This window comes from Bos grunniens, chromosome 1 (assembly GCF_055505025.1).
Source record: "Bos grunniens cultivar Pamir isolate PY7600 chromosome 1, Bosgru_T2T1.0, whole genome shotgun sequence".
NCBI lineage: Eukaryota > Metazoa > Chordata > Mammalia > Artiodactyla > Bovidae > Bos > Bos grunniens.
In genome coordinates, this window is record NC_141165.1 from 87,851,639 (window position 1) to 87,872,549 (window position 20,911).

The window sequence follows — 20,911 nt, forward strand, 5'->3', positions numbered from 1 at the left end:
GAGTTGAACTGTAGGTTCTGCCTGCAACATTTGCTGGTCCAATGGTTGGCCATTTTTGTCTGACTCATATGGATAGAAGTGACTTCATTCATCCCTGCAAAGCTTTCTCAACACCAACCTCAATCCTAAGCAGAAAGAAAAATATCATTCCCAAATGGGAACATAAAAATGGGTTTTTCAAGGAGCTATGTGGTCAGCAATAACTTCAAATTGGTCTCTTTCTATCGATCTTCATCACTTATTCTGTTTATTGTAAAATTTAATCCTGTATAATATTGTTGCTTTCTAATTTCTTCCCCTGGATTGCAAGAATAATTACTGTTGGAGAAAAAGAAAGGTGAAGTTATTCTCCTTGAACCCACTTCTCCATTGATGTATGTGCTTACGTATGTTTTCTGAAGGTTTAGTGCTCTTTTTAGAAGGCAATAAGTTCTCACTGATTTGTTTTCCTCTTGTTTCAGCTGTTGTAAAAAACCACTGGCTAGAAAGCAACACTGAACCCCAAATAGAAAACATTACCTTTGATCAGAATCAAGTGGACTTTTCAACAGTGGTCTCCAAAGAGGGTGTCATGGTGCAGACCCCCAGGAAGATCCATCCTTCTTTGGATGCTCCAGAAAACATCACCTTACAAACTGAAACAGCAGCTGCTAGAGGAATAAATGACTCTTCAGGGAGAACAGAGTTCACCGTTCCCCACTATGGGCCTGGAAGAACAACGACTCTGACTTCTCAGAGCAGCACCTTAGGTGAGTTTATGCTAATGACACTATTTCGTGCATGAATATCCAGTCCTGGGAAACCAAATATCTGATGATCTCTGCCTTCCCCCATCCTGAGTCATGATGCTCAGCCAAGGGTCCTGGGACAGAGAGGACCACACTGTTCCTTAGGCTCCACCTGTGGCTCATTGTGGTTAATTGAGTTGTAAGTATAGACCAGGGGAGGGTGCAGATTTGCTGAGTGGCCTGACCAATCCTGTGGAATCTACATTCCACGGCCATACCAAATCCACACCACATTGGCGGTCCTGCCATGCTCAGCCGTCTCCTAGGTACCAGGTCTGGTGGACTGCTGGGCTGTGTTGTTTGTGTTGACGTAGCTCAGATGGTTGTTCTTGTGCCAGTCTGCACAGCACAAACTGTTTCGCCATTTTTAGCAAAAGATTTCAATAAGGGGCTCAGGCTGGATGAGCAAGATTTGATTGAAGAAGCGAAGACAAAGAAAGCTAGCACCGACTAGATACCCACTCATCACCAACATATCTCATCTCTCTATTCTCACAGCAAGTGATAAGGTCACATTGCTCTCATTTTAGGAATTTGGAAACTGAAGCTAGAGAAATCCATCAGTCCAATGTGTGCAGGTCAGACAGTTAACGGGTTTCAGAGCTGAGATTTGAGCCGAAGCCTGTGTATCTGAGCAAGGTGGGAGGGGTGGCTGAGGAGTGCAATGTCTGGGTCATGTGAGCGAAGGTACAGAGGAAGGAAGAGAATGTGGCCCTTTGTGGATGGGGAGGATGTAAGTCACACACACAGGAGAGGAGCAGCGGGTAGGACAGTCGTGTGGGTGGGGTTAGGCACAATTAGCCAACACTTTGAAAACCAAGCAGTTTTGATTTGGTGTGATGGGGAATGTCACTGAAGATTTTTGAACAAGGCAGTCACATGATTAAAGTGAATTTGGGCAGGTGCATCTGGCAGATGGGTAGACGATGTCTGGGGTGGGAGATGGAGCAGAAGTAACCTGGAGCCCGGAGAGCACCCAAGCAGACACAGAAAGCCAGATACCAGGTGCTAATGTATAGCCTCGTGTTAACGTATGGTCTGGTGGCTTTGGGGATGGAGAGGAAAGAATCAGTAAAGACTCTTCACAAAGGAAAACTGATACGCTTTGGTGATGACCTAAAGGAAGAGGCTGAAACCATCAAAGATGACCCATCCCACCCCAGTGATGGGAGGTCTGATTGGGGGACTCAATTCTGTAAAGGGTATGTAGGGCAGAATTTTACATTCCATTTGTGAATGGTGGATATAGAGCTTAGAAACTGTATGTGATGCTGCCTGGGTTTGTTGGTCATTCAGATCGTAGAAATTTTATGTTAAATTTAAGTAAATTCTGGGACCAGCTTTGTGGAATGTGAGTGATGTGTCATGATCCAAAACCGACCTCTGGTTCCATGTCATCTGATATTTAGCTTCTTTGTGCTCCTTTGTTGATAATTTTACCATAAAATGCAGAGTCTTTGTTTGCGAGATCTGAAAACAGCCTTTGTGTGAGTCTGTGGTCTCTGCTTCAGGAGGAAATTTTTCAAAGAATGAACAGTTGCTCCTAATTTCTTCTCGTGTCTGTTTTATAGAGGTCAGAGGTGAGCTCACTCAAAGATGGTTCAGACATTTGGAAGTCTGCTGGTGGAATGTTAATTGTCTCTGTCTACTTTCAGCCTTGGGAAAGCATCACCCGCCATCCAGCAGTTCAGGGTCAGAAGCAAGAACTGCCCCTCTTTACATGGAGAGTGGAACATCCTGGGGTTCCCCAGCGGGGGCACAGGGGCTCCCCGAAGAAGTGACTGTGCACACCCAAATGGCTGCCACTTCAGTTTTGAGCCAGTCCTCTCTCCCTGCTGTGGAGGGGGGAGAAGAGACAGCACTCCCCAGGCAGAGAAGTTCCTCAGGACCAGAGCCCTCCTGGCCGCCTCTCTCCAGGACATCGGCTTACTCCCCTCCTTCTGACCATCCCTCATGTGAGTGCTTCTTTCCCAGCTTCACCCTCTGAAGTCATGCAGAATAGAAATAAATGGCCCTGAATGTCCAGCCAGTTACATACTCATCACAGGGGCTAAGGAAAAAGACTTTAAGCACCAGGGCAAAGTATTGGGGGTTAAAAGTACAACCTGCACAATTTATCTCGGTGCTGAGTTCATTTTTAAAATGTGTTTTCTTTACTTGTATAAGGAAGAAAATAATAGTTGGTCCAGTAGCTGCTCTAGACCTTTCTCTCCACCAGGCCCTGCTTTTTCCCCTTTCCCCCACATACACACACAACCAAGACTGAGTGTGGCGGTGTGTGTTCTTGCCTAAGAGACCAGTTCCAGGGTGAATAAAATGGTGAACATTGTGCCATTCGACAGAGAGTTATATTTGTATTTCCTCATTATTGCAAAAATGTTTCTTTCAATGGCAAAGATAACAGACAGTTTTCTCTGGGCATCATTTCAAGAAAACCCATACAGGCAGGTGTTTGCAAGGTTGCAGTGGTGGATCCCCGGGCCCTTTGTGTTCCAACCCCTGGCCATCAGTTAAGTCTCCATGTAGGTGTCCCACCTCCACTGAGCCTTTCATGAACCCTCTGAGCCATGCACCAGGTCACACTAGCTTATCCTTATCCATCTTCACCTTCTACCCAGCTGCACTGTAATCCTCTGAGGACACAGATTGTGTCTGTTACTTCTCTTAGGTTCCTCTGCCCCACAGTGAGGTGCAGTTGACGAGGAAGGGGATGAGCATGTGCCAAATGTTACAGGGTACATCCAGCCACAGGCCAGTGCTGGAAACTGCCCAGCGTTTCTCTTCTGTGAGATTTCATTCGGAGCCTGTGCGCACTACGTGTGTTTCCATCTGCGTGCCGTGGGGAGCAGGGCCGGAGGGCGGGAAGTATCCTTGGGAGCTTCAGAAGTTGCCATTTCAGAGGATATTAGAAATACTTTACAGGACTAGGGGTTCCAGTTTATGTCATCAAAGTGAAAACGGAGATCCTCTCTGGAATACCTATTGAAAGCAGCCCATTCCCCTTTCATATACTCTATATAGTTTCCTGCCAACTGGGTATGTGTATAATTTATGATTCATATTTTTAGGGGATTGCTTTTAAAATTATTCTTAAACGTTGGTTAGATTGGATAAAAGCTACGATCCTTTCCAGCTTCAAAGTCCTGTGGTTCGGTGGTTTAAGAACCACTTTACGAAATGATGGAAAGGAAGCATTTTCTAGGAGGCTAAACTTGACTCTGGTCAGGGTCATTTAATATTTATACTTTAAATTCAACCCACTGCTGTGGTATATTTCTTGTGGTATATTTGAAAATCAGTCTATGTTTCTAAATCTATACTTTCAGAAAAATATTTAGCCCTCCAATTCCTTCATCCTTTTAGAACCTTATACTTTTGATTTTTGAAGTGGTCTACCGTATCGTTCCTCTTCCTTAAATCCTTTGCTGAGCATTGCTCTTCCTTCTTAGTGAACCAGTTGTTCTATTCCAGGTAGAGTCCCACCTCGCTCTTAGATACTGGAGGGGACTTGGGGTGCTGTTCAATGCAGGGAGACCCAGGCATTGAGGATGTGACTGCCAGCCATCTGGATCTAGCCTGCTAGCCCCATCCGGCTGCAGGGATGTACAGGGGACATGAACAAGGGCCTGAAGCCATGTGGAGATGAAGCTCTGCTTTATTATTTTTGTTTATTTTGTGTTTTGGCTGTGCTGGGTCTTCCTTGTAGTGTGTGGGCTTCTCTAGCTGTGGCACATGGGCTTAGTTGCCCCTCGGCATGTGGGATCTCTGTGCCCTGACCAGGGATTGAACCTGCATCCCCTGCCTTGCAAGGCAGACTCCTAACCACTGGACTGCCAGGGAAGTCCCAGAGCTCTGCGTTATTCTGAGTGCTGGGCTGGTCCCTGCTAACCTGCTAACCAGAGCTCTAGTGTATCTTCTACCTCCCCTGAAACCTGAATTTTGAGATGTAGATTTCCTGACTGTGGGATCTAGGAGTTCTAGGCATGCAGGCAAGAGTGCTGAGAAAGCCAGCAGGACTTGGCAGACACAGACTGGGAGTCACCCAACCCAGCTGGCCTCTCCGAGGGGAATCGAAGCCAAGAGGGAGTGTGGCGGGGGCGTGTACTTTGTGACACTTGGCTGCTTTGTCACTAGTGAATGTGACCCTGTGAAAGTCCTGGCACTTGGATCAGTCAGAGGACTGATGCTGCTCACTAGGGCTTGGGGAGGATGGGGGTCCTTATTCGAAACATGAAGGGATTAGACCAGCTGATCCTGAAGATCCTTCTAGTTCCAGCATCTGTTATTCCAGACACATCAGCCTTTGTATTCTGTGACTCCTTCACTTCTCATTCTGCTGCACACAGATGTACACACAACATAGCCTTTCTGAGGCTTGGGTAGCCAGGAGTTGCCTGCTTTCAAAAATAAATTACATGCTAATAAATATATGCATTAAATCAAGTATAGGCCTAGACAGCTAACTCAGATTTTAAAAAAAGAGATCGGAAGCCATTTGAAACTTTTTGCTTCCTTCTTTTTTTTTCCTTCTCTACTTTTTATATTTTCTCGAATGACCATGTGCTATTTGATAATTAGGGGGAAAAGTAAGCAAAGCAACTAATAGGGAAAAAAGTTCTCTTTTAAAGGTGAAAAGAGATATGTGTATGTTGAACTATGTGAGAGTGGCTACAGTTGAGCACTAAATTTAGTACCGAGCTTCCTGGAAACCAGGGCACAGAGGGAAACTGGGCTGGGTATGATATATTGTCAGATAAAGTGAGTAATACAATTTCATCCATAGGCTTCAGTGTTTTGGGGGCAGTACCTTCTAAGAGGAATTTTATGTAACGAATATTGAGGATCATAATAGAAAATGCCTTCAATTGCTGTTTTGTGGAAATTGTGCTAATGTTCTTTAAAAGGTGATGTTTTCTATATATACTCAATAGGAGCAGAGGGTGTAGTAATGGATCTCAACTCATGAAAGTGTTTCTGTGGGCAGCTGAGCTGATATGGTCCAGGTAAATTGCTCTGTGGTGATTTCACTTTGCAGAGGAAGAGAATATAAATAACTCAGAAGGTTGTAGATTTAGCAATACCCTTGCCAAATATCAGCTGCTTCAGCAAGATTTTTGGCAAGTTCTGGGTCACAGCCAAGTCGGGGGCAAGCATCGTAACATGTGCCCGAGGCTCCAGTACACTGTGTTGTAATGGGAGAGGGACCCGTGTTCTTTCCCCAGAAGAGCAGGTGTTCTTTTCACCCCTTATTATAAATATTAGGGAATTAGCTTTTTCTGCTCCCAAATGGATGGTCTTCTCATTTTTGAATGGCTGCTTCAAGGGTAGAAAATGAGCAAGGAAGGGCAATTATTAAATAATCAGCAGTGCTGTTCTGCTGATTATAAACATAGCACATTTCCCCCTAGATGTATTCAGCAGGTGCGCATTTGGTAACATAAGTGGTGACTGTAGATTAGTTTGACCAAGCCTTTTCTCCTTTTGTTAAGAAGCACCAACTCTGCAGAAGTATTCACACTGCTTAGTAGCTTTACTGTGAGGACTGAATGGGATTATACAAATAAAGTCTTAGGTAGCACAATCTGGAGGTCTACGTAAAGTATGGCACATTGTTATTGGTTGAAAAGGCAGCTTGTAATACTGATGATAATGAAATGGTGAAACAGTGTTCCGTGGAGCCTCAGGGTCAGGGAAAACCTAGCCGTTTTCCTTTTGTGACTTTCAGCGGTTGTGATGTTTACGGTTGTATTTCTGAGGCCATTTGCTTTGCTGGACAGGTATTCAGGCTGAGTCCAATAAAACCATCACTGTGCACTGAGTCGATGAAATAATGCAATTTACTGGGAATAGAAGTGTTTTGAAGGAGCACTCAGCAGTCCGATGGGGCTGTAATTGGTGGATATAGATGGTGACTCTAACGAAGTTAGGCGCAAGAAGCGAAGTAGGTGAGTGAGGATTTGGGACATGTCTGTGTTGTGCTTTTTTTTTTTTTTTTTTAATACTGAACCTTTTTTGTTAGTTTGTAGCAGAGAAAGGCTTATTTCAGGGTTAAGCAAGGAGAATGGATGGCTTGTGCTCAAAAACCCCAGGTCCATTTGTTTTTGGTCTTAAGTAGGGATGGCTATAGGCGGCAACTGTTTTTGTTTCCAGGTCTCTCTCTTCCTTTGATTTAGTTACTGGTTTTATGGATTGCCTGCGTCTTCCTTGTCTCCCTCAAGGTCCAGCAGCCAGAGCCACAGCCTGTGTTCTAGGTATACCTGGTTCTGTGGTTTGGTACGAAAGTAGATGGAGCCTTTTTGTTTCCTGTGCTCGCCCTCTATGTGTATGTTTAACTTTTATCTGTGCTTTTGTTAGGACTGCATGTTGGACTGGTCTTCAAAGAAACGTTTATAATGAGGACTTTATTTTTTCTCCTTTCCTGGGTCATAATTAACAGTTTGAAGCTTTTCATTTTATAGGTATAGAGAGTACTTTTTAAAAAATTTGGCTTAAAAAGAGAAAAAAAGCGCTCTTCCTTCTTGCCTCTGGGTCTTCTTGCCCACTCACCAGGCTTCCCTGCAGTTTATTCCTGTTTGGCATGAGGCTTTCAGTGCACCCTTCTGGAGGTCATTTCTCAGGGTGTCCTTTGGAAAGTTCTTTGTGGAAGGGAACCACCAGCAAGCCACTGTACTTCTGTAGAGCAGACTGTCCACTTTGACCAATGGTGTGTTACTCAGCTCTTGAGGCTCTTGACAACTGTTCCAGTGTCTGCCATCCATTTCATCAGAAATGCTGTTCCCAACCTGGAGTCCTTGGGACCCGCTGGAGTACTGTGTGAGCCAGTCTCCAAAGCTTCATGAGGTTAACTCCAGGGATGGAGCCTGTTGCTTTTGGGTGGAATTAAATCAAATCAGTGGGGTAATGATGAGTATCTCCTGCTGATTAGAAGCTCTGCTACTTAATAAATGCAGCTTGGTTAATAGTCTTTTGAAATGTCAGTTTTACAATGGCCCTGAGGTGGCAAGTAATAAAGAACTGTCGCTGGCGGCAAGGCTGGGAATGACTGTTCTAGGCCACCATTGTCCCGACTGTGGATGCAGAGCCCAAGGCCTCCTCGCTGGGGACACGGTCCCCTGTAATGCACCCACTTTTATGCAGTTTTAGGTATAGGCTTTAATCTATAATAGCATTTGAACAAAAGGCTTACGTGGCTAAAACAAAACAAAACACAGACTGTGTCACAGTGGTCTGTCCTATATAGGTTATAAGGTGGACTCAAGAACAGAAGTTTTTAGCTTCTTCTATATAGACTGACGCAAATCGGGTCTAGAGGCTTTCTGCTGTCTTCCTCTTAGCTTGATCTGAAGCTTTCTCTGTGCTCAGTGAAGGATCTCATGCTTCTTCACTTAGCTCTGTGAAAAGAGGGAGAATGAGTTAGGTGTGTTTATCTATTAGATCCATATTACATATATTCACCTACCAAAATGTAATTACCATCATTTGTATCCAGATATACCCTGGCTAGTCTTAAAGCATATTTTCTTCCGTTCTAGCTTCTGGAAGTACAGAGGATTTAAACAACTCTACTGCTGTCCACAGCTCCTCGGTGAGTGGGACAGAGAGTGTCCATGTTGCCACCACGTTCCCCAACAGTGTCCAAAGGACGCCCCAGTCTTCAGCCACCAGTCTGCGACCTCTGAATGAGACAGAACATTTCCCCGAGGACTCTGAAATTGCCATAACTTCATCATCAGTCCATTCTTCCCCGTCGGAGGCAGAGTTGAGAAGAAGCAGTGGAGTATTCGGGAGCCCAGGGAATGGTGCATTCACAGAGCTGTCCACAGAAATTGCATTTGGTCCTACATCTTCCAACATCTCAAGGGAATTTTGGCAAAATGATTCTCCAAGTAAGTCTTCAATCTCTATTTGATCTATTATGGACATTTAAAAATTGTTGAATTTTTTCAAGGGGTCACTTCAAGACCATTTGTAATCTTAAAAAAAAAGAAAACAGCTGTTTTCTTGGATAACACTATCTCCTTTATCTGGTAGACCACATTATCACATTTTGATTTTCAGCCCCATGACAATGTTGTGAAATTAGTGAAACAGGCATCATTCCTCCTGCTTTCTTGTAGGTGAGGAAACTGAGGCTCAGCTGGTTTAAGGAGTGAGTGCGTGATCTTTATCTCACTCACCGCAGAGCTGAGACTCCCACCTCCGAGCTCCCGGTGCTGATGCATCTTGTGGCTCTGCAGCTTCAACTGCAGACTGAGAGCTGGCCGCTCTTTAAAGCCAGCTTCAGTTATCTTATGTACAGATCATCTTCACAAATAAATCTGCAGAGTATGTAAATATACTCCTCAAGTTCATGGTTTTAGTGAGCCCCCATGGTTGATTTTTTTTTTCTTTTTTTGTGGTATTTCAGAATTAGAATAACCTTTATTTATAATAGAACTGCCTTAGGAAAATACTGACTAAGCATAATATTTGGGCACATTGTGTTTGATGGACGTAGCAGCATACTCACTGGCTCGTACTACCCCATGTTTTAGGGGAAAGAATAAAACACTCAGGCCTGTAAGTTACTCTGAGACTTTGCACGTACTGTTTAAAAGCTCCGCTGTTCACCAGTTTTTGGTATTGCTGTCTTATTGACACTGAATAGTTTTGAAATAATTGTTTAGAACATGAAAGTGTACGTCAGGTCACACATATAGTAAACACTGTACAAGGTCCTTGCAGAGGGCACTTTCTCTTGGGGAGCTCGTGTCTTAGTTGTGGAGGGATCTCTCTTACATCCACTTAATGGCCTTTTATGTCTGACACCTTTCAGCCTCCAGAGGACCTCAGCTGGCCAGTGGCTCTGGCGCAGGGAATGGCAGCCCTGTGTCTCAGACAGAAACCTCCTCTCGGTCCATCCCACCAGTCAGAGGTGAAGAGAGCACCGCTCTCTGGTTTTCCACCGGCAGCGAGCCCTTTGCAGGTGCAGCAGGAAGCTCCACTTCCCATCCTGAGGTTGTGAATGCTTCGGTTCTGACCCGCTTCTCAGCCTCTGCCCCACAGTCTCAAGGAAGTGACCCAGCGCTGTATGAAATGAGCTACTCTGAGCTGGCCACCGAGGCCTTGTCTTCATCCTCCTCAGAAAGTCTGGGCTTCTCGGCACCTCGCGGGGAGCGCTCGAGTGAGTCTCCATCCACGGAACCGCACCCCGAGGAGGGTGGGGGGCTGCCTGAGCTTGATCTTCAGTGATAATGAAATAGTTCTGCAGGCCTCTCAATATCTCCAGGCCATCCTTCTAGCTGGTTGATACCCATGTACCTGTATATTCCCCAATTTTTCTGTAATGTCTCCAAGATGCTGCTGTTATCACTTGCCACACACGGCTCGGGGACTTCTCTGCAATGTCCTTCCAGCCCTTAGAGCTCACCCCACACCCCCATGCTGCCGCCATCACACAGCTTCTGGAAGGTGAGAGTATCACCTCCTCGTGAGTGGTTGTTCACGCCAGGTCTGGGCTTTCATCAAGAGACATTCTCCTTTCCCCCTTTTAAACAGCCTTATTGTACTATATTTCACATTCTGTACAGTTCGCCCATTTAAATGTACAATTCCGTGGGTTTTGGTATAGCCACAGAGTTGGGCCACCATCACTACCATCTGATTCCAGAACGTTTCCATCATCCCAAAAAGAAACTGTGCTCATTGTGGTCTCTTCCCCATTCTCTGCTCTTCTGGGCCTCTGACAGCCATGAATTTACTTTCTGCCTCTATAGACTTGCCTACTCGAGACGTTGCTTATAAATGGAACCATAAAATGTGTGGTCTTTGTGTTTTTCACTTAGCATCAGGTTTTCAAGGCTCATCCATGCTGTGGCGTGTGTCCGTGTTTCATCCCTTGGTACTGCCAAATACTGTCCCACTGTATGGATGTGCCACATTGTAATGTATACCTTTATCAGTTATTGGATATGTGGGTTGTTCCCACCTTTTGGTTATTATGAATAGTACTCTTGTGAACATTCAAGTACATGTTTTTGTGTGCACAGATGTTTTCTTGGAATTGCCAGGTTAGATGGTAGCTCCGTTTCTGACCTTTGAGGGACTACCAAACTTTTCCAGAGTGGCTGCACCATTTTGTATTCCCACCAGCAAAGTAGGAGGGTTTTAGTTTCTTAGCACCTTTAACACCATTTGTTGTTGTCAAGCTCTTTTGATTCTAGTGAGCTGACTCATTGGAAAAGACCCTGATGCTGGGAAAGATTGAGGGCAGAAGAAGAAGGGGGCAGCAGACGATGAGGTGGTTAGATAACATCACCGACTCGATGGGTGTGAGTTTGAGGAAACTCCAGGAGATAGTGAAGCACAAGGGCTCCTGGTATGCTGCAGTTCGTGGAGTTGAACATGACTTAGCAGTTGAGCAACGGTAACAGCAATCCTAGTGGAGGTTAGGTGGCGTCTTAAGTGGTATTGGATTGCAGGTTTCGCAGCTAACTAGTGATGGTGAGCATCTTTTCATGTGCTCATTGACCATTTGTGTATATTCTTCGGAAACTTCTGCTTAGATCTTTTGACCCTTTTTAAATCGGGTTGTTTATCTTTCTTTAATTGAGTTGTGAGAGTTCTTTATGTATTCTGGATACTTGTCCTTCATCAGAAAGATGATTTGCAGTCATTTTCTCGTATTCTATGGGTTGTCTTTGAACTTTCTTGCTGTTATCCCATGAACAGCACGAATTTTTTAATTTTGATGAATTCTAGTCTGTTGCTTTGAGAAAACTTTTCCTTTGATGTTCCTTTTTAAGCATGTTTTGGAAAATATTTTGAAAACAATTTTCATCAGCCTTATCAATGTAAATTGTATGTTGATAAACCAAAAACGCAGTAACTTATCATTTAAGCTGATAATAGGTTTGAATTCTTACCTCTCTACCACTAACAGTGGAAGCTCTTTTCCCTGCTATTGAGTTCTGTAATTAATGAGGAAAATTATTATTTACTACTGATGTGATATGGAAAAGCATATGCTTTGTTGTAAAGAATACCACGTGTGGGTGGAGACTGTTTGTGCTGTTCTATGTCCAGGCATGGAAAACACACTCTTTCTGTCACTTAAACACAAGGTATCCTTTTCTGCCCTGCCCGGTGGTCTCAGAAGTTTCGCCTTCGCAGGCCTGGAGTTTACATCCCACAGAATTTCCCTCTTCCATCTCTTCAGTGCCCTACACTCTGCAGTCAGGGTGCAACTGGTGTGTGGACAATGTGACCTCAGTGTGAGTGGCACGTGGGGTTCTGAGGCACCAGATAAGGAAGAGCCATGATCCTGAAACCACCTGCTCTGGGTTAACATTAATGCTTTCTCTTTTCTCCTTGGAAGCACCCACAGCTCACAGCTTCTGCCATACAGCTTTCAGATTTCTTCCTCCCTTCCTCTGAGTTCAGGTGCAGCCCCTCTGTTTCAGGACATGACTTCCCCCTGTGTTAAGTCTATCAGCCTGAGAGGGGTGGTTGGCCTACATTTTGTGTAACATCATTGCAGGGCTGTCCTCCTTGTCAGGGAAATTGTGGTCAGGTACGCTCAGCTCTCCAGCTTCTCCTGGTGGACTTTGCGTGGGTCTCTTTTAAGTCCCCCCGTGAGGGTCAGATCACATCTGCAACCAGGTCCTGGCTTTCCTGGTGCTGCCCCAGCTCCCTGTGTGTGCCTGTGCCCGTGTTCATCCCTGCCGATCAGTTCACACAAACCTGTCATGAAGTGAGGGTTTCCTGGGTGGCACTAGTGGTAAAGAACCCACCTGCCTTTGCAGGAGGTGTAAGAGATGTGGATTCAATCTCTGGGCTGGAAAGAGCCCCTGGAGGAGGGCACTGCAACCCACTCCAGTATTCTTGGCTAGAGAATCCCATGGACAGAGGAGCCTGGGGGGCCACAGTCCATGGGGTTGCAAAGAGTTGGATACGACCAAAGCCACTTAACACTAAGCATCATGAAGTGAACTGACCTTATACTCAGCTTTACATCCATTTTCCACCAAGGTAGGTTTCTCAAGGACTAGACTGACTTAGGAATTGGAATAAGAATCAGAAAAGTGCCGTTTTTCTCATTAGATCCAGATTATGAAGCAGTTAGGCCAAGAAGAATTGGTCCTCATTTCCCTCATTTCTGAAAAGAAGGATTTATTTGATAATACTCTAAGATTCTTTAAGTTTATAGCATAAAATATATACCCAAGAAAAAAGGAAAAGGATATTTAGTCATGTGTCACCTATTCCTATTCAGTCCCACCAAGAAAAAAAAAAAAACCAAGCCCACCCGTAACCTCTAACCATGATGCCGTTTCTCACTAGGTGCTAGGGTGAGGAGCTGCCCTGTAGAATAACAGCACTGTAGCATGGCGGGCCTGCATCCATCAGCTGTCACTGGTCCCACTGGGAGGTAGAAGCCTTGAGGGTAGTACCAGCCTCCCTCCCCGGTCTTGTCAGGTGGGAAGCTCCAGCAGGGTTAGTTTTTTGCCCACTTAGGTTTTCACTGGTGGCTCAGCTGGTAAAGAATCTGCCTGCAATATGGGAGACTTGGGTTCTATCCCTGGGTTGGGAAGATCCCCTGGAGAAGGGAAAGGCTACCCGCTCCAGTATTTGGTGGACTGTGTCGTCCATGGGGTCACAAAGGGTCGGACATGGCTGAGCGACTTTCACTTTCACTTCCCCCCACCACTGCCACCAATTTCCCTGACATAAACACTGTTTATTATGTATCACCAAGAAGAAATATTGTATCGACCCTGTTCACTGGAGTAATGAAACTTATCGTAAATCTAAGTCCCGTGAACAGCAGCGCTGATCCCGCACTGCCTCCGGAGGTTTCAGTCACTGCTATGTTAGCAGGAAAAACACACAGGTTGGGTTTTCACCTCGTCAGTTTCAGACAAAGACCCTGAGAAGGCGGAGGACAGCGTTGTGGCTCACACAGCCCCGCTGTACACCACACTGACCAGCCCTCCTCTTTCCTGTCCTCTTGTAGCCACCGAAGACAGTCCTGAGCTGGGTGCTGGTACCAAAGCTGAGGAGGGGGCTTCCTGGGGAGTGCCTGGAGTCCGCACCCACAGCCCGCACACTTTGGCTACGTTCGCTGGAGTTGGGGAGCGCACACTGCGATCTCTCACCAACCGTAGCACGACTTCCGGGGATGTGGAGCGATCGATGGCGACAACTGGAGAAATGGAGAGTGCCACACAGCAGGGAAACATGACGGTGACTGGGGACGCCCGCCCGGTCTCGGGGTCACTGGCGGCCACAAGGACCTTCGGAGGGCATGGAGGTGATGGGCAGGATCTCTTTGCATGTTACCTCGGCATATCTGTCAATTTGCTTGTGGTGCTAGGATGATTTTGGCTTCCCTGGTGGCTCAGATGGTAAAGAATCTGCCTGCAATGCAGGAGGCCTGGGTTCCATCCCTGGGTTGGGAAGGTCCCTGGGAGAAGGAAATGGCAACCCACTCCAGTATTCTTGCCTGGAGAATCCCACGGACAGAGGAGCCCAGTGGGCTATAGTTCATGGAGTGACAAAGTGTCAGACATGACTGAGTGACTTGCCTGACATGACATTTTCACCTTCACTTTCTAGAATGAGTTTGCTGTCAACCCGGAAAGTGTCTTACCAGCTCCCTGTGAAGAGCACTGTCTGGGTTCTCCCACCTCCCTACCCCTCTCCTCCCCCACACTTACCCGAGACGTTGGCACTGCTTGTCCGCCAGGATGCTTGCAATCAAGGAGCCCGGCCGGGTTGTGGCTGAGGCCAATCTCCTGGGAAAGAAATATCTCATTATACAGAATGGAAAGTTGGGAGGGTTTTCCTTTTTCCATTTAGGCACAACAATTGTTCTATTTGGGGTCTTAAGAGCTTTTCAGATACTAATTTGCTTTTATCAAAAAAAAAAAAAAAAGGTCTGTGGAAGGAATTTGGACCTGTTCCCTATTATTTGGGGCCCCACTTCTCTTTTATTACCGTTTCCAATGCTGCCACTATGCTCTTCACAGGAGGGCAGGTCCATTCAGACCCTGGCTGCCTCCCTGTACAGTCTCTCCAGAGAAAGTGTCTCTTCCCCGGGGGGCAGTTCACGGGCCGGACACTGAAAGTCTGTCTCAGAGTGCAGGTTCACAGATGCCTGTCTGATTGGCCTAACTGCAGTTTTTTTTCCCTTGGCAGTGACTGGGATTAGCTACGATGGAGCGAGCAGCACAGATCCTGATTGCAGGACCTCCAGTGAACACACGAACTATACCTGTGCTTCATCTCCTTTCACCAAAGGGGAACGGACACTACTGTCCATTACAGACAACAGTTCATCCTGGGATGGAAGGGAGACTTCCACCTCTTCCGTTAAGATCTCAAGCTCTTTGAGTTCAGACTCTTCTCCCTCTTCTCAGGCTCAGACCGAGAGGAGTAACGTCTCATCCCACCAAGGAGAACATGCTCAGCCTTCCACTGGGGCGCTGGTTCTGTCCACGGCCAGCTCTCCGTCTCACACACCCACCCTTAATACGCTGACCACTCTGGTTCCTCGGGACACCGATGCTAAATCTGTTGGTGGTGCATTATCATCTTCTTCCTCGGAGCCACCCTTGCCCCTGCCCTCAGTGTCGCAGTCCTACCAGTTCTCATCAACCTTGCCATCTGCTGGGGCCTCCACTCACCGCCTGCAGTCCAGCCCTGATGCGCCCACTCCTTTGTCCTCCTCGCCTCCACCCTCGTCAGTGTCCCTGACGGCATCTGCCCCGGCCTCGCTGTCTGACTCACAGACAGCCCTCCCACATGCACCTTTTACCCCCATCCTGCCCAGGACAAGGGATGCTCCCGTGACTTCAGTTCGGATGTCAGCAGTCGCATCGTCTATTCCTAGCAGTCAAACGGCAGATCCTCCTAAGAACCAGAGTAGCCCATACCTCAAGAACACCGTTACAGAATCAAAGCCACCAAGCCTGCAGACTCTGCCTGCGGAGGCCACGAAAGCTGTAACAGTGATGTCTACTCTGGGGATCCCTTCACCCCGGCCTTTCACAGACTACTCCACTTCTACAGACACTGAGCAAACCCTTCCAGCCACGAGCACCGACTTAGCCCACACGTCTCCAGCTTTGGCAGCCACCACTCCCGAGACCTCTCATTCTCCTGTGGCCAGCCCTAGCCTCCAGTCAAGCACAGCAGCTCTGACGGGTGGCCCCACCACAGGACAGACAGTGGCCAGAGAAACAGAACAGACAGTGGTTCAGCTCTCGCCAACCAGTCCTGAAATTCTCGTGGTCCAAGTCACAACAGAAGGTGCTGTCACCACAGAAGAGAGCCCAGTGGATAGAGATGCTGCCACCAGATCGTTCCCTCTGACCAAAGAATCAACAACAGGGCCTGGCCCTATAGAAGACAACAGCCTGGCTTCACCTTTCCTCAAAACATCTCCTTCCCCCAGAACCACGCCTGTCTCTACAGCTAAGGTGTTAACTCCTCCATCGACCACCTCCACTGTGCGGAGCAGCACCCGGTCACCCACAGCACCGTCGTCTCCCGCTGCAGGTAGGGCGTGGCTGTGGACACGCCGAGGATTGGTCGGGGCTCTGGTGTGATCTCAGTGCTCTCTGTTGAATCACTTAAAGCAGGAAAGAATGCCCCAGTGACCATTTTCTCACCCTTTTCTCACCCCTGAGTTACAGAGGGCAGACAGGAGAAGATGCCGTTGGCTGTGTTGACACTAGTAGTGAGTAGCTTGTAATGCCCCGTAATTGCGTGACCTTTTCAAGCATGCCTTTAACAAGGCCAGAGTGGGCTAGTGAAGTGAGATTGAAGGGTGGGAAACTGGAGTCAAGAAGCTTTACGTGACTTGTCTGAGACACAGAGCGAGCAAGTGCCTGCTTCCAGATCAGAATCCCAAGCTTCTGGGTTAGTCAGCTGGTGCCCCAGTCACCAGGGAAGTGTCTCTTGATCCCCTGAGATTTCCCTAAGACTGTGGCGCTGGCTGATAAATGTGGGTGAAGGGACATGTTCAATGAGAAGACGATGAACTGACCTTTCCCATAGTGACTATGTGACATTGCGCTTGAGGTTATGTATCTCTATCCATGTAAAAGTTGCTGGGACAAGAGAAATAAAACCATCCACCTGATTCTTTGTCACTTAAGAACAGGGAATAGGGAGTAGGATGGTACCTCCTTTGATATCAAGGTCAAAATTTGCTGGATATTTAGTTTGTCTAGACTCAGGCAAGGAAAACTCTATTGATAAAAATGTGAAATGGAGACTGAAGGAAAGCGGGAAGAAGGGGAGGGCATTGGAGGCAGGTCCAACTAGGCAGCCATCATCCAGCTTGTGGTCCAGCCATAGAGCCCACGCAGCCCCGAGAGCCCTGATGCATCAGTGCCCGCTTCGTGCCGGTGGTCTGAGTGCCACTAGGAGATGAAGCAGGCTGCTGCTTCTGGCGAGTTTGCAGTCCTGCTTCAGGACTCACAGGCTTCATTTCCAGATGCCAAGTATATTCCAATATTAGATAGAACATAATTCACAGGTGTCCCTTAAAGCCGATTACAGCCCCTGCAGTGATAACTAGACCAGTAGGAGGAGGATTGATACTGGCTGTTGCTGTGTCTTTTGTGACAGAGCCCGTGGGTGCAGCGTTTGGATATAGAGGTGCTGTGCACACGTTTAGGTATATCTGAAGTAGCCATGAGGAGCAAGGACACCGTCTTCAGGTTCGGCCTATTTGTCTTCAGGGAAATTCTGGAGCTAGAACTCTTGATGTTTGTCTTCTTTTTCTCACTCTACCACTGACTTTTCTCCTTGGAGGTGACTTTTCTCCTTCTGTTATAAGTTTGGATTTTTCTCAGTGTGTGTCAGAAACCTTTATTAGGCACTTATGGTATAACAAGTGTGACAAGGCCAGTTATAGAGACCAAAGCAGAGAGTGTGGTCACTGCTCCAGGAGCCGGCAGTCCAGGAGGACAGTGGGGCCTGGGCCTCGCAGGGGCCTGGCGGAGTCAGATGGGCTCATGGTCACACCGTGTGAAGAGAGTGCTCATTTGCAGGCTTTTTTCTGAACAACTGCATAGTTATTTGGAGACCCATTTATAGTGTGAGATCTTTGAAAAAGAGAAAACTTGGAGCAAGGAGGATAGTTGATCAGGTGTCATGTCCCCCTTAACGTGTGTTTTAAATAGGCATTGTTTCAAGTAGAATTTGTTAAGTATCTCAAGGCAATGTCATCATTTCCAGGCTCAGGAATCTGTAAGCAGCATTCGGATTTGAACCAGCGCTTGTATTCAGGGATCCAGCTGTTTAATATGCCTGTGTATACACAGCCAGTGCTGGTATCCAGTCCCCACGCTTCTCTTCTGCACCTCCGGGAACCCATTCTATTTCATAGTACGGCCTTTTCAGGGCAAGTACACAGAAATAAGCAAGAATCAAATATTAGTTGAGAGAGTTAAATATTTACCTAGAGCTGCCTTTTTACCTTTGCTGTGTGATTAACTGCTCTATTCTGGAAATGTGTTTTCAGTTAACAGCTGCACCACTCACCCTTGTCTTCATGATGGGAAGTGCGTTGTGGATCCCACCACACATCCTGGGTACCGATGTGTGTGCTCACCTGCCTGGCAAGGGGACAACTGCAGTGTGGGTAAGAAGAAAAGTCATCTGCGATGGTCTATAATGTAGTGCCACACTGAGGCAGGCAATAGGCTCCTTTTCCTCCAAAACATAGGGCAGTAAGATTTTTAAATTCATACCCTGCTTACTTGAAGTTTGGAATGCTTATGCATTGTCTGCAGAGTAATGTCAGACAGTGACATTGACAGGCCGCCACGGTCCGGCTGCCTTCTGTGGACTCTGCATTTCTGGACCACCCACGGCTCCCTGAAAACTCCCACAATTTACTGCTCTGACCTTCGTTGTGCTGGTGCTTCGGCCTAGAATCCCCCTACCCACATCTGCTTATTAAAGTCCTTCCAGTCTTTGTCCAGATGTTATTTGAAACAGTCCTTAATTCTCTCTCCCATCAAAATACTTACCTCCTTTACTTTCTCTGTACTTTCAAATCCTGCCTTATATTTATATTTATTTGTACCCCTGGCTGCCCCCACCCTCAGTAGACTGGTGGCCCCTTGAGAACAAGTGCGGCGTCCACTCGTTTCTGGTTTTCTCCACATCCAGTGCCATCTGGCCCTTGGAAGTGCTCCTTATACCAGATTATGAGTGTGCTGCCTGCTGCAGACTCACTGTGGTCCTGTGTTCCCTCCTCCACAGATGTGAACGAATGCCTCTCGAACCCCTGCCCACCCCTAGCCACGTGCAACAATACTCAGGGATCCTTCACCTGCAGATGCCCAGTGGGGTACCAGCTGGAAAAAGGGATATGCAATTTGGGTGAGAGAGCTCGTCTGTCTTGGAATTTTCTCTGCACTACAATGTATTTTGCAAAATAACATTTACTGTTTTTCTCCCTAATCAAAATCAATATTTGCCCAAGGTATAAACTGAAGGAATATAGGAGTAGAAGATACTATTATTCCACCACTCAGAGGTGTAGCACTCTATTTGCAGTCTTTTTTTAGTGTACATTATATTTTTATACAGTTGGAAGTCATATGGTATTTGTACAAACTTTATGTCTTAAACATTTTTCATGTTATTAAAAATATTATACAGACTTTGTAGTGACTGCATAAATATGCCATCATTTATGCAAACACTATTTGCTTAATGTTCTTACCCTACAGTTAGGGGGAAAAAAAGATCAAAAGGATAGTTCAACCAAAGAGTAAAAAAAAAAAAAAAAGGAAAAAAATTAGGGAGAGGAAAAAAGAGAATAAAACCCTGATTGTCCTACCATATTCGCACATACTTCTCATTTTTAAAAACTATCTTCATGTTCTTGTCCACAGGTAGATAACATTTTTACAAAGCTACTGCCAAAATTGTATCATACAATTTGTCACATTTTGACCTTGAATTTAATAGAGTCCAGGAAGCTGGTTGGTTTTAGATATAATCTCCATTTTACAGGTTAAAAAGCAAACAACCCAAGTGAAAACTAAGGCCCTGCAAAGTAACCAGTGGCCCAGCTTCTATAATTGCTTTGTGAGAGGCCAGATTTGCAGCCCACAGTTCTTCCGTCACACAAGGCTGTGTTTGTCCTAAGAACTTTTTTGCACCCAGGGTGTGTAACCTGCGTTAGAATGCCAAGTTCAGTGAAGAACTAGAAGAAATTAGAAGTGAGGAATGGGGTTATCGAAGATAGATAAGGGAACTGTCAGGTACAGTGACACAACTTGGAATCATCTTAAATCTCTTACTGTTGTATTTAACACAGAAAAAGTTCTTAGTAAATGCTTTTTTGAGAGAACAAATGTCTGTATCCTTTGAAATTGTTATTTGTGTGATTTCTACTGCCCATGAGCTGAGGAGGATCATCAAGACTTTTTAAGAAGGTGGTGTCAAATGACAAAATTAAAACAATTTGGTAACGAATTTGATGTCCTTTATTAAAGGGAAAGTAATTCATGGACTGGGGAAGTACAGGGCCTCACAAACCATGTGAGGAACACTCTTTTGGAGCTACTTTGGGCAAGAGTGAGTTTTACTGAGTGTTAAAGTGCTGCACTCAATATGCCAGCAAATTTGGAAAACTCAGCAGTGGCCACAGGACTGGAAAAGGTCAGTTTTCATTCCAGTCCCAAAGAAAGGCAATGCCAAAGAATGCTCAAACTACTGCACAATTGCACTCATCTCACACGCTAGTAAAGTAATGCTCAAAATTCTCCAAGCCAGGCTTCAACAGTACATGAACCATGAGCTTCCAGATGTTCAAGCTGGATTTAGAAAAGGCAGAGGAACCAGAGATCAAATTGCCAACATCCGTTGGATCATTGAAAAAGGAAGAGAGTTCCAGAAAAACATCTTCTGCTTTATTGACTATGCCAAAGCCTTTGACTGTGTGGATCACAACAAACTGTGAAAAATTCTGAAAGAGATAGAAATACCAGACCACCTTATCTGCCTCCTGAGAAATCTGTATGCAGGTCAAGAAGTAACAGTTAGAACTGGACATGGAACAACAGACTTGTTTCAAATCGGGAAAGGAGTATATCAAGGCTGTATATTGTCAC

The 20,911-nt window shown here is 46.0% G+C and overlaps 1 protein-coding gene across 2 annotated transcripts in view; it reads left to right on the top strand.

Moving 5' to 3' along the window:
- Positions 1 to 20,911, top strand: part of HEG1 (heart development protein with EGF like domains 1) — an 84,085-nt gene that overhangs the window by 21,407 nt on the left and 41,767 nt on the right. The window contains exons 2-9 of one of the 2 annotated variants that reach the window (XM_086402068.1): positions 462 to 749; positions 2,444 to 2,743; positions 8,321 to 8,674; positions 9,604 to 9,951; positions 13,783 to 14,079; positions 14,967 to 16,328; positions 18,304 to 18,423; positions 19,050 to 19,169. In XM_086402068.1, coding sequence (XP_086258194.1) covers positions 462 to 749; positions 2,444 to 2,743; positions 8,321 to 8,674; positions 9,604 to 9,951; positions 13,783 to 14,079; positions 14,967 to 16,328; positions 18,304 to 18,423; positions 19,050 to 19,169 — 3,189 coding nt within the window. The remainder of the gene's footprint in view (positions 1 to 461; positions 750 to 2,443; positions 2,744 to 8,320; positions 8,675 to 9,603; positions 9,952 to 13,782; positions 14,080 to 14,966; positions 16,329 to 18,303; positions 18,424 to 19,049; positions 19,170 to 20,911) is intronic. The other variant, XM_086402075.1, reaches the window with a different exon arrangement.